The 14,181-nt window shown below is 38.4% G+C and overlaps 1 protein-coding gene across 5 annotated transcripts in view; it reads left to right on the top strand.

The window, feature by feature from the left end:
• CTTNBP2 (cortactin binding protein 2) overlaps positions 1–11,714 on the top strand; it is a 161,953-nt gene extending 150,239 nt beyond the window's left edge. For 3 of the 5 annotated variants that reach the window (XM_003808646.6, XM_008960712.5, XM_055115333.1), the window contains 4 exons: positions 1,240–1,303; positions 2,726–2,858; positions 4,239–4,340; positions 10,577–11,714. In XM_003808646.6, the coding sequence (XP_003808694.1) occupies positions 1,240–1,303; positions 2,726–2,858; positions 4,239–4,340; positions 10,577–10,822 (545 nt within the window). In that variant the 3' untranslated portion in view covers positions 10,823–11,714. Of the gene's footprint in view, positions 1–1,239; positions 1,304–2,725; positions 2,859–4,238; positions 4,341–6,422; positions 6,600–10,576 lie in introns of all 5 variants that reach the window. The other 2 variants (XR_004672605.3, XM_034964879.3) reach the window with 2 other exon arrangements.
• The last annotated feature ends 2,467 nt before the right edge of the window (positions 11,715–14,181 follow it).

Raw genomic sequence — 14,181 nt, 5'->3', positions numbered from 1 at the left:
TGACTGACATGCCTCTCGTTATTTTTATAATGGTAAATTTTTCCAATAATTACACTGTATATATGATTATTACAATGGTTGGGGTGACTTTGGTTAAAAAAAAAAAAAAAACCAACACAGGAATCCTTTTGCATGCAGATCACTATGGAAGCTTATCAAATTTGATAAAGAGACAGCCCATTTCTTTCCTGACCTAAAACAGAAAGGCCAATGATGTCAGATCCCAGGCTTTTAGGGCAGAGCCCAAGGCTGTGCACTATGTAGTAATTAGTAGAAGCCACTAGTCAGTGCTTTGGACAATAATGACAGAAGTATGACTAAAGAAACTCGACAGTGATTTTCTTTGATCTGCTTTTAATGAGGATATATTTACTTTTCCAAAACATTCTTTAGAGAAAATTTGTGTTGACAACATTAATATTTTTAGAATTCACTCAAAAGCAACTGTTTTGATGCATTCATAACATTGAGTCTAAAATGGTTTATAAGAGTGTTTCTCAAACTTCAACCATAACCCATTGTGAGAAATACATTTTACACCATGATCTGTACACACAAGCCTCTGCATTTGTGTGTATATATAACTGATATGCATCAGTATACCTCCAGCAAGAAATACAGGCTATTTTCTCTTTTTTTAACTGTGTCATAATCTGCAGTTTAAAAAAACATATGATTTTCAGCATTTAAATTCTATGACTTTTTGTACCCTGTTCATATTTTCTCTTCTGTATAATGCAAAAGCTGTTAAAAGTTAAATTTCTACAAGTACGTGGCTAATGCCACATATCAAAAACTATACTTGATTACATAGTAGTATTAGAATGCACACAAAGGTAGAGAAAGGGTGATTACCATCATCAAAAGGCAGGTATTAAAATCTTCTTTTGGTCCTTTGAGAACAAGGGCCTAAGGAACTAGGGACTTGACTAAAGAGAAGAACAGCCATCCATAAAAGTGAAATTCAGGATTCTTGACTTGAGCTTCAGGTAGTGTTAGTTGTACCGAGTTCCATCAAAATGTACTCGAGGGAGTTGGCTATTCCTTGACTTTCCCACAGTGCCTCTGCAGGAGGCTATGCCCAGAGCCTCTGTCCTGGGGAAAATCTCCTCAAATCCTGGATACTAATCCAAGAACAGTATGAAAGTACTGCAAAGTCCACAGTCTGTTTCTTTTAAATACAGAATTCAAGAGGCACAGGGATAATGATCTATTGAAAATGGTTCTCTTTTTTAACAGGTATGAAAAATAAGACTATATCACAGCTGAATTGTAACAGGAATGCTTCTCTGTCAAAACAAAAGTAAGTTCCCCTTTCAAATTTAACTCACGGCAAACAAAGATAAATCAAGTAACTTCAATTACTATTTTAAATGTTCCATGTTCTCAATTATTTGAATGACTATTATGTTAATATGGTTTTAAAAAAGTTATATATGTCATTCAAATGCTGATATTAAACTGAAATCTAATGGTGTCTTTGGATAACGTCTAAATTGTTCGTTAAGATTAATATAATGCAATATGAAGACTATTTTGCTTGTAATTTGTTGAATAAGGTTAGAAATATTATAGGTTTCATTTGATCAAATTTTGTTTATGCATTTGTGAACTTTTAGATGACTTTTCCACAGACTTACAGAAACAGTATGACTTTTTTCTTTTTTTTGGAGACAGAGTCTTGCTCTCTTGCCCAGGCTGGAGTGCAGTGGCATGATCTCGGTTCACCGCAACCTCCACCTCCAGGTTCAAGCAATTCTCCTGCCTCAGCCTCTTGTGTGGCTGGGATTACAGGTGCCTGCCACCGTGCCTGGCTAATTTTTGTATTTTTAGTAGAGACGGCGTTTCGCCATGTTGGCCGGGCTGGTTTCAAACTCCTGACCTTGTGATCCATCTGCCTAGGCCTCCCAAAGTGCTGGGATTACAGGCGTGATTTTTAAGTGCTATAAATTTACAGTGATAATTTATTATATTGTTCCTAAGAAATAGACTATTTCAGCTTACAAATATCAAGGTATAAAGGATGATTTGGACAATTATAGAAATGTTTAGGCAGTTTGTAAATAGGTCCCCATGATAGCCCAATAAATTGTGTGCCCTGTCACTTGGCATGTAACATTTAGGATCATGTCCGCTGGTTTGCAGCATTACAGAAGAGGGGAGGGTAAAGAGAGAGAAGGGAGATGAAGGAAACTGCATGGCACGCTATTTTCTGCCAGGACCGCAGCTAGATCCATGACCTGCAACAGCCTGTATCATTTTTCCAGCAACCCTAGGATGTACACATAAGGGTTATTTACAGAAAAGGGAACCCAGGAACTGAGGTGTTAAGAAAACCTGGTGCATGGTCATATTGCTAGCTAGCAATAGAGCCAAGTTTGAAATCCGTGTTTGTCCCATTTTATCACATTGTCCCCTATGCCACAGTGTTTAGCATCCTCTCTGGCCTGGGAGACAAGAAACGGCAAGAGTAAGGAGCTTGGAATATTGTACATCAAAGTGAAGTTCTTTGTGAAACAAAATTTTATCCTCTCAAGAATTTTGAGTAGGAGTTACCAAAATCCTGTGGAAATTTCTTGCATTAAATGACATTTATGAAATACTTTAAAGGCTATTAAAACATTTTCCCTACCCCACACCAAATCCCAAAAAAGGTACAGTGTCTAGATTTCCAAATTGGGAATTGTTCTCACTTTGAAAAACGTTTTTCTGAACTTTGTGTTAGGTCTTTAGAGAATGATCTATCACTGACGTTGAATTTGGATCAGAGACTCTCTCTGGGTTCAGATGACGAAGCAGATCTTGTCAAGGAACTTCAGAGCATGTGCTCCAGCAAGTCTGAGTCTGATATCAGCAAGGTGAGCAGTACAAATGGGGGGCATTGAATGGCTCTACTCAACAGCTGGGAGACTTTTGGGGGACCACAATTCCCTAAAAGAAATTCCTTATTGATAGTATGGTTAATGATCCAAATCAAACCATCCCTCGCCTTGCTTAGAAAAGCCGTTTCTTCCTAAATATCATTTATACAATAAAGGAGCTCTACTTTGTGAAGCCTGCTTTTCCAAACTCCTCCAAGACCTGAAGTTAAAATTGTATGTTAATTGCATTAGTACAAGTCACATCAATTCACTTGGGCAGCTTTTCTTTTTTATTTTTGGAGATGGAGTTTCGCTCTTGTCGCCCAGACTGGAGTGCAGTGGCGGGATCTTGGCTCACTGCAAGCTCCGCCTCCCGGGTTCAAGCAGTTCTCCCTGCCTCAGCCTCCCAAGTAGCTGGGATTACAGGTGTGTCCCCCACAATGCCTGGCTAATTTTTGGACTTTTTAGTAGAGACAGGGTTTCACCATGTTGGTCAGGCTGGTCTTGAACTCCTGACCTCAGGTGATCTGCCCGCCTCAGCCTCCCAAAATGCTGGGATTACAAGCGTGAGCCACTGCACCCAGCCTGGGCAGCTTTTTATATAAGCCTAAATTTGAGTTTCCTCAGATCTTTTTCCTTTCCACATTCCTAACTTTGGCATATCAGTCTTCTATCAGTAAGAAAATTATAACAAGCATCACAGCAGACTTATGTTATAGACCAAGCAACAACTTTCTTTGCAAATGAGAAAAAGAATTAGCTTGTATAATGCATATCATCATAATCTCTAAGCTGTGAAATTTGAGACCAAATATGGAAAACAGTGACCTGAAATCTCACAGAAAACATGGACAGCATCAAGTTCAACCTGTTTTGGCACTCTAGTATCTGCAGCAGGTTTCACCGAGCTGCCTTGATAGATGCCTTATGAGTGGTTGTAACGTTCAGCTTCCCCTGAGACACTCAACTGTATTATTTGAATCGTCATAATATCTACGACAAAGTAGAATTCACTCTTATTTAACTTTGTTGGAAACAAAATATATATCCACTGGAAAAGTAAGGTAATGATTAAAATCTTGCAAATTTTATATCTTTTCTTTACTTGCAAAGTGCCTTTTTTTCCCCTAGAGAGTTCTTCTGGTCTTCTTTTGACGTTTTAAGTGGATTCTTTTTCCTTAGAGGATGTTTCTCATGCATTTGCTGTCAGTTTTACATTAAGACTTGAAGTCTTTCATGTGAACAGTTCAGGACTTGAGGGGCAGGGAAGAGGATAAGAGTAACACTTCTGCTGTGATTTCTCCACCATTTAGCTGTGCCTTGAGTATGCACAGTGTGACTGTGGAGACATGACTGGGCAAATTCTGTATTTTCTAGATTGCTGATTCCAGGGATGATTTAAGGATGTTTGATAGTTCTGGAAACAACCCTGTACTTTCAGCAACTATTAATAATCTGAGAATGCCAGTGTCACAAAAGGTAAGTGTCCCTTTCTCCCCAAAGTGAACAAAGGATGATTGCTGTGGAATTGACTTCACAAATCATCTTTCAGTGTGAATCACAGAGTTATTTTTTTAAACCAAAGCTAAAAACTGAGAAATAGGATAAAGGTAAAAGTGTTCATTAGGTTTTAGAAAGAGTGCTTATAGAATATTTTGGAAAAAAATGACATAGGAAAGCATTACTTTTTTCCCTTATTTTGGGTGTCTGTTGAGATCTCCATGTTTTTTTTTCCATTTTATATGACAAAACTAGAAATATAGTAGTTCTGCCTTATCCTCAGGTGATGCCTGAAATCTAAGATAGTACCAAAGTTTATATACACTATATTCCTTCAATCCGATAACCTAGAGGGCTACTAAGTGGTCAGTGTGTGGGTAATGTAGACAGAATGAATCAGTTGATTCACATCCAGGGCAGAACAGAGTAGGATGGTGCAAGATTTCATCATGCTACTTAGAATGGCCTGCAAATTTATGAATTGTGTATTTCCAGATCACAGAAAACAAAATTGTGGATGCGGGGGTACTAAGGTAACAAAACTGTCATCTTGGTTGTTCCTAAGGTTTCCTGCATTTTAGAAAATTAGAGTTAATTATAACAAAGCAAAGCACTGAGTGATAACATAAAGGTCTTATACATTGCAAAAAAAATCTTAATTTTATTTCATCCTGACTTTCCATAACATGCATTACATTTCAATGAGACTTTAAAAATAAGTCTGAATGGCAACTAGAAGAACCAGGATTCCAGTAGACTTCCTTAACCTTTTGAAATAGCTTCCATGACTACAGCACTGCACCATTATCAGTTGGTTAATAAATGGCAAGAGCTGGCACAGCATGGTATTCCTGGGTGAGCAGAAACAATGAGAAATGTCTCACTCATTAGTTGTGAGGATGCAGACTTCACAGAAGCACTTTGTAATATATGGTTTGTTCACCAAACCATGTTGATTGATTGCCGTTCTCATCTACTCCCAAGGTGGCTTACAAAGACCTGTGTGTGGGTGGGAAGGTGGGGCGCAGAGAGCAGGATTATAAAGTAAGCATGGTGAGACTATTAAGTTATTAAGCTTTATCTGATCACCTAGCGGCACTGGGCCCCACAGCCCCGCTCCCTCACTGCTTCATTAGGTTTTGATCCTGGCTATTACATGTGGAACTATGTGAGCTGCATGCATTGGGAAAGCAGGTATGGGAGTGGGAATTTACACGGCTGGGGGCTCTAATACAAAATGTTTAACATGATGTCCTGTGAAGAAAAGCATGGCTTTCAAGCTCACTCTATCATAATGTCTGCCTTTTTTTATTCAACTGGGAACAATTTAGAAGCCCAGCAAAATTTGGAGGATGACCTAAGGAGGTGACCTGGAGTCAGCACTGAGCCTTCTGGTTGGAAAACAGTCTAGGGCCCATCCCTTTGCTATCTTTAAAGCCTCAACTCACTCCCCCTGTATTTATGGCTTGCTCTGAGCTGTGCTTGACTGGACGCCAGTCTCTAGGACCCAAGAATTTAGGATTCCTTGTGGAACATCGTCAGTGGAAGGGGCCAGGAGGATCTTAGCAAGAGGAACAGTGAACCACCTTCCCCATAAGCCCAAATCACTTTCTTGTGTAAAAATAGAGAATGGCTGCTGCTTAAATGTCTAATGAAGAAACAAACATTGTCATACCCCTATTTCTCTGTCACATGACCGTATTGAGTTGCTACAATAAGGTACTGTCCACAAAAAAAAAGTAGTACTGAAAGTCAAAGTTCTGGGCAGCTTTGTTTAAAAGATATTTTTTAAAGCGAGTCCTTTTATACTATCTGGGCTCTTATACAAAGAAAAAAAAACTATGTTATTGTTTAAATGTGCAATTTGATGTGGGAATTAGGACCGCTGCCTCCTAGTCTTCTCTCCCTTTGCCCACTGAAGACACTTATTTGGAGGGACTCTTCCCCAAGAGCTAGATGATGTTTTTCTCAGAAAGTGCCAGCAGAGGGCAAAGTGGTACTTACTGTTGGCAGCCTTCTGAAACCTTGACTGGCTGATGCCTTTTCTCTTCTCCTACTCAGCTGGTATTTCTGGGTTAGATGCCCAGTTTCTTCTGTTATCGGGAAGTATCTCCATTTAGAGGTAAGAGTTTCCTGGGTTAGTTGAAATCACTTTCTCCTTCATGGCCAGAAGGCTGGCAATGCCTCCATTGAAGAGGGGCCCTGCAACCATCATTATCTGTTGGAAAACAAAAATGAGTAAGTTATCTTTATTATTTGCAACAATATAACTCCTCACTGCTCTAACAGTAAGGGAGAGTAATTGGGTTTACTAATTAAGTGGCATTTAGCAGGCCTTCTGAATTAAAAACAAATATACATATTTAAATCAACAGGAAGAACAAATGCTAATAAATGTTTTCCTTTTATGTAAATCCAAACTAATCCTCTGAAAGGACAAGTTCACATCTTTGGTTGCATGATGAAATCCACTTGAGGTTTCTTTTTTTTTTTTTTTTTAACCTCAGGGCCTGGACTCTGGTCTGAGGGGAAGCCTGGACAATGGGTTTTTTAAAGGTCCCTGGTGATTCTTACATGCAGCCAGGGTTGAGACCCACTGCTCTAAAACATAGCCCTGATCTGTCATCTTCATTTTCCACCCATTTCTTTCTTTCCAAATATATCTTTAGAGGGATTGAGATGCCTTCATGTAGCTTTTCACATGTTCCTTTTTTACATGTAATTTACTACTTCCCTCTGTACTCCTCCCCATAGAACCTTCTCTCGTCACAGTCCTGTGCCTCTTTAAAGACTCACCCCCAATGCCACCTTCCCTACATGTTGTTCTTTTCCTCCTGCCCCCAACTTTCCCATCTAGAGGAATTATATCTTCTTAGCTTCTAGTAGATGCTGTGTATTGAATGAATTGCTCTGATTTACCAATTCTTTAAGGCTAAATAAAACTTACTTTAGGTCAGTGCCTTTCTACACAAATTAGTTTTTCTTTGAGTTTAACATGCACAGCAATATGGATAGTAAACGTTATACATTTAATACAGATAATTCGGGGATTTTAGCCCAGGAAGCATTAAACACCTGTAACTCTCTTGCTCCTAAACTCCGCTGCCTCCTAGGCTTGACTTCCAGGGTGTCAGGAGCACTTTTCAGGCAGGATGCTGTGCATCGGTCACCTGCTCTATTCTTGCACTCCTGGCCTTGAATTGCTGTGGCTCACGCTAAGCCCAAGTGATTCTCCATGTTCTCATCCTAACTCCTTCCATTCTAGCCTCACACTTCCAGGGACTGACCAAACTACATGTTTTTAGTTGTTCTGGGTACTTCTCAGTACTTTATTTCATGTGGATATTTCCTGCCTCAGACCATGAAGGTACACTCCCCTCACCATCATGTTGCAGGTACAGAAACAGACTAGAACAGTGTATGTCTCCTTTCCTTCCTCTGGGCCATGGCAGTAATTACCTCTGTGGATTTGACAATAATGGCAAAATTAAACAACTCCCCTCACCACCAGATTCTGTATAGCAACTAACTGTTATCCTTATTATAATGCCATATTTCATGTTTTCTGAATCCTATGTATGTGTTGCATTTGCTTGTGTTTTAAACCAAATTACAAGTTCTAATTGGCCTTAGTAGGCCCATGACCAAGTCCCATTTTGCAGACTTAACAGTGATTTCTTGTTAGGAAAAATGAGATTGGATCCTGGTACCTGCACTGTTTTTACAGTTGTGACTATCACCATCCAACTCATGACAAGCAATGTAACTTCTCATTTTCTTTCTGGTAACTTGACAGCATAAGCATCTTTACAAAACAAAACCAGAACATACTAAGCAGATTCGCCCTTAACATACCAGCAACTCATACCATCAACTACACATGGAGGTGACGAGGATGGACTAGGATGTGTTCCCTCACCAGATGTAGCTCAGCCTTTTTCCAGGCTTCCTCGGACGTAGTTAAAACCGAGCCCATCTGTTTTTTGTTTTATCAGGAAGCTCTTGCCTTTCTAAGCTAGCTTCTTGCAGTCTAGACTTCTCTTTCCTTTCCCTGTAAATGCAGGTGGCCTGGACCCCAGATTTGTCCCCTCTTTATTCTCCATTACATATTTTATATTTTCCCAAACCACTAGCCAAGTATATATTAGAGTTACATTGCTGTTCCACTTAAGATTAGCTGAGCCTGAAAATCTGACCCCAAGAGATTTCACTTTGGTGATTTAGGGGTAGTTTAATGAACATGTTGTGTTGGGCTTTAAAGAATTAGGACTTTAACAGGGAAGTAAAGGAAAAATAGGATTTAAAGGGGATTGGAGCCAAACTTTAAAAGAACTTTAGTGACATGCCAGTTAGTGAGGACTTATCCTTTACCTTCCTATTCACACAAACACAGCCATAATTCTCTGCCCATTTTGTGGGTAACATTGGATTAGGTTGGTGAGGAGAGAGAGAGAGGCAGCTGCTAAAGATAACTGAGGATTTCCTGCTAAATTCACTGGGAGAGCAGCATTAGCCAGTAATGAGCCAAGCGGAAAGGCTTTAGAAATTAGTATTGAAGAAATGCAATAAATACAGTTTTAGAAAGAATTTGAAGTGTGGCTAGACATATAGGTGAATTAGTGGGGTGGAAATGCAGGAGATAAATGAGGGCTAAAGAAAGAACTTTGGGAAATACTTAGAGATTGAAATACTCTGAAGGGAAAGATTATCAATGTGTGACTTATAGAGGGCTAAGAAAAATGCTACCATTTAGGACAGCAGTCCCCAGCCGTTTTGGCACTGGAGACTGGTTTTGTGGAAGACAATTTTTCCACGGACCTGGGTAGTTTCCGGATGAAACTGTTCCATCTCAGATCTTTAGGCATTAAGATTCTCGCAAGGACTGGGCAACCTAGACCCCTCACTTGCACAATTCACAAGAGGGTTTGTGCAACCTAGACCCCTCACTTGCACAATTCACAAGAGGGTTTGTACTACTATGAGAATCTAATGCTGCTGATCTGACAGGAGGCGGAGCTCAGGTGGTAATACTGGCTCGCCCCCGCTCACGTCCTGCTGTGCTGCCCAGTTATTAATAGGCCATGGACTGGTCCACAGCCTGTGGCTTGGGGACCCCTGATTTAATTGCTCAATGGAGAAAAAGGATATTGAGGAGTTAAGCTAGGTGTTCTTTGGCTGCAAGATTTTTTAAAATCGTATGTCCATGCCACACCCCAGAACTATTAAATATGAATCTCTGGTAATAGGGCCCAGCCAATGACTATTAAAGCTCCCCCAGGTGATTCCAATGTCATATAAGACGATACCCAGGAGAATGCAACTGCCGCAACTGCCAGATGAAGCCAGATTTTTCCTGTTAAATTTTAGTTTTGTTTTAAATCTTGTAATGGTTATATTGCTGTTGGGTGCATTATTACTTTTGAAGAGGAGAAGTTATCAAGGTCAACTCCTTCAGAGGCATTCAGAGTAGGTCACTTAGTAGGAGTCATGTCATGTTTGTTAGTTTGCAGAATTTAATGCAATATAGGGAAAACACCTTGAGTGAAAGTTGGGAGACCTGAGGTCTTGTCCCAGCTTCACCACTCCGTTCACTGTGGGCAAATCATCTTACCTATCCAGCTTTCAGATTCTTCATGGGCAAAATGAGAGACATTGACCAGGTAATCATAGGATTTCTGAAACACTAGAGAAATGAGAACATGCAGCTTCCAAGTATGGAAGATCTTGAGTGGCCTAACCATAGATGAATGTAGGTTCTGCTAGGGAAGGAATGTTTCTTTTATGTTTTCTCCTATATGCCCCCAGATTATTTGATTATTGAGTAATAAAGACTTGAAAGTAGAAAGCAGAAAAGTTAGGTGATTTACCCAAGGTGACATAGTTTGTAGAGCTACCTACAAATTGGACTACTCCAATTTGGTGATTTCCTCATGCCTGTAATTTTGTGAAGTTTCTGTTGGTAAGGAGATCGACGCCTTAGCACTTGATTCACTGACTCCTGTATTTAGGAATTTTGTAACAGCAGATGGATTAATGAAAATCATGCAGTAAGTGTATAGGAAATTAATTACTCAGCTTCTCCTCTCCATTTTCTTTTGATTTTTCACGAGAACCTATAGTTTTAGAGAGAAACATTTGCTCAAAGAGGAGGCAGAGGTAGGGCTCATAACAGGAGAAGTTTGTGATAAACTTGTGTGGTTTCTCGTCTCTTACAGGAGGTCAGTCCTCTCAGCAGCCATCAAACTACTGAATGCAGCAACAGTAAATCAAAGACTGAGTTGGGTGTTTCAAGAGTTAAATCTTTTCTTCCTGTTCCTAGAAGTAAAGTCACCCAGTGTTCCCAGAACACCAAAAGAAGCAGCAGCAGCAGTAATACAAGGCAAATAGAAATCAACAACAACTCAAAAGAAGAGAATTGGAACTTACACAAAAATGAACACCTAGAAAAACCTAACAAATAGGCCTGCCTACAATATTCTCATTATTAACTTCCTCTATTTCACACAGAAACCAAGGACAACAAGATATAAATACCTTTAAATTGATAAAATGTTTTCACTGTAATATAAATTATGAGTGCAGGACCACTATTCAATTTTTTTTTGTAAAGAATGTATTTATAACCAACATTTTGTTGCTTTTTTTTTTAATTCTGTAGGATTGAACTTCAATACCAGGAAGTTATGCCAACTTTTCAAGTAGTTTTATAATAGAAAAATTGTAATAGTTTTAATCAAGATGTTCAGGGGTATTAAAACAGAACTGTGTACTGTATATCTGTATATCTGTATATATGTATGTATATTTAAGGAAGTCCAGAAATCATACTGCATACATGCTACAAAAATGCAGCAAAAAAGTACAAAGTTGGCTTAGATAACTTGTACCATTTTAAATGGAGATCATAATTTTATGTTCACTTGATGGGGAATGACTAGAATGGGGCAATAACAAATCATTTCTAAACAGTTATTTTCCATTAAAAGCCATATTAAGTATTTTGCTTGTTAAATTCTAGTTTTCTGTTTTAAATCTCTTAGTGGTTACATTGCCATTTGGTAGCATCATGTATATATTTATGCTTATAAGTTTGCATTATGACTCCTGTAAAATACGAAATTATAATGCAATAAAAGTGTTATCTTTCTTACAAAAGTTTTGTACCTACATGGATATAGATAACTGCATAAATGAATAAATTCAGAATTAACTCCTTCAATATTATTTCTAGTAGCACAACTGATAATATTGATATTTTCTACAAATGTTACTTCTAAAATTACAGACAAAATTACTTATACAATTCAGTTAAGATGCTTTGACACTGAATAAAATATTGATTTCGTGAAATCATTTTGCTGTACTTTTTATCTATAGCTCTTTGTAGACTCTGTAACAGATAATTTGTGTTCAATTTATTAATGCTCATAAAACTTGCCCTCCCATGTTAGTATTTCACTAGCTGTTCACAACAAGACTCAACCCTAATTAGAAACATCTTAAATACTTAAATGGAGCACCAGGAATTGGGTGCTCAGAGTTAAAACACCTTCCTTTTTTTTCATAAATACCAAAGTAGTATGATTTTGTACCAAGAATCATTTACTTGTCCAAAGTCATTGAAAGCCTTTTTTCACCAGAATGGTTATTTACAATGAAGTGTACATACCTGCATTGTATTGCTGTTACAAAACTGCACATGCCTTAAAAATAACAATATATAGTAAAGATTATGTCACTGATCTTGAGAGCAAAACTGAATGCTCTCAAAATCATAGATCATATCTAGATTCAGGTGGCTCTAATGTGTTTTTTTTCCTGCTCACATACACCTGCTTAGATTATATCTAATTTGATTTGTTAGTGATAAGGCATTGTGTTTTATATTAGCAGCTTTTCTGAAGATAAAGATCCCATTAGTGTACTCAAGAACTAGAGGTGAGAAAACAAAACCATTTTTGGAATACATTATTAAGATGACTTGTAGTAATTGATCCATGTGACTGTCAGTAACATTCAACAAATGCACTTTTTGTAATTGAGGGCAGACTGCAAGATGTCTAAAAAGGACATTTAGAACACGGCTTTCAAATACAGGTATAATACCAGTGGGTCATTATAGCAATTTAGTGAGTTACAACTAGCATTAAAAATTAGAAAATGTCAGAGTCATCTTTTATTGTCTCACAGTCAATACAAGAACTGTTTGTGAGACTTGTTTCTATCATGGATGTAGGAATGTATGTATATGTGACATAAAATATAACTGGGTCATGGTCAAAAATCTTTGAGAGTCAATACCCTATCATGGCACCTAGTGTTGGCAGTTCTTAACTGCATTAGTTAAGTAGGGGCTGCATTAAGGGGTCATATAGTCTTTAGTGGTAAACAGCCTTGGGGATGAATTAAGCACTGCCATTTATTAGCTGTGTGGCATGAGACAAATTTTTTTTTTTTTTTTAAGATGGAGTCTCTGTCACCCAGCTGGAGTGCAGTGGTGCAATCTCAGCTCACTGCAACCTCCACCTCCCAGATTCAAGCGATTCTCCAGCCTCAACCTCCAAGTAGCTGAGATTGCAGGCATGCACCACCATGCCCAGCTAATTTTTTATTTTTAGTAGAGACGGGGTTTCACCATGTTGGCCAGGCTGGTCTTGGACTCCTGACCTCAAGTGATCCACCTGCTTCGGCCTCCCAAAGTGCTGGGATTAATTACAAGCATGAGCCACTGTGCCCGGCAAATCTTTTCTATTACGTTTTCTCTGTAGTTAAAAAAAACCTACAGGTTGTCCATGAGTGTTAGATAACGCAGTAAAGCCTTCCTAGTTGCCTCACACATTCATAAAATAAGTAATCAATATCTCAAAACTTTTTATGGTATTCTATATGAAGCAAATTTTAAGGATCTGAAGTTAGAGCAATACAATAACAGTAGGAGACTTCAATATCCCGCTTTCAACAATGGACAGATCATCCAATCAATATGGAAATATTGGACTTAAACTACACTTTAGACCAAATGGACATAGATATATACAGAACATTTCTTCCAACAGCAGAATATATTCTTCTCAAGCACACAGAGAACATTCTCCAGGATAGGTCATTATTAAGCCACAAAACAAGACTTAACTTTAAGAAGATTGAAATCATATCAAATATCTTTTCTGACCTATGGTATGAAATTAGAAATCAATAAGAAATTTCAGAAAATTCAATAATATATGAAAATTAACATGCTTAACTACCAATGGATCAATGAACAAATTAAAAGGCAAATTTAAAATGTCTTGAGACAAAAATGGAAACACCATACCAAACCTTATGGGGTACGGCAAACCAGTTTTATGAGGGAAGTTTATAGTAATATACATTAAAAAAGGACAAAGATCCAAAATAACCTAAATGTCATACCTCAAGACATTAGAAAAGCAATCCCATTACTGGGTATATACCCACAGGATTATAAATCATTCTACTATAAAGACGCATGCACAAGTATGTTTATTGCAGTACTGTTCACAATAGCAAAGGCTTGGAACCACCCCAAATGCCCACCAGTGACAAACTGGATAAAGAAATGTGGCACATATACACTATGGAATACTATGCAGCCATAAAAAAGGGTGAGTTCATGTCCTTTGCAGGGACATGGATAAAGCTGGAAACCATCATTCTCAGCAAACTAACACAGGAACCAAACACCGCATGTTCTCATAAGTGGGAGTTGAACCACGAGAACACATGGACACAGGGAAGGGAACAACACACCGGGGCCTGTCGGTGGGTGGGGGGCTAGGGTAGAGAGAGCATTAGGAGA

The sequence above is a fragment of the Pan paniscus genome, chromosome 6 (genome assembly GCF_029289425.2).
Source record: "Pan paniscus chromosome 6, NHGRI_mPanPan1-v2.0_pri, whole genome shotgun sequence".
Classification (NCBI taxonomy): domain Eukaryota; kingdom Metazoa; phylum Chordata; class Mammalia; order Primates; family Hominidae; genus Pan; species Pan paniscus.
Note: the sequence above shows the minus strand (reverse complement) of the source record. Positions and strands in the feature narration are given on the sequence as shown.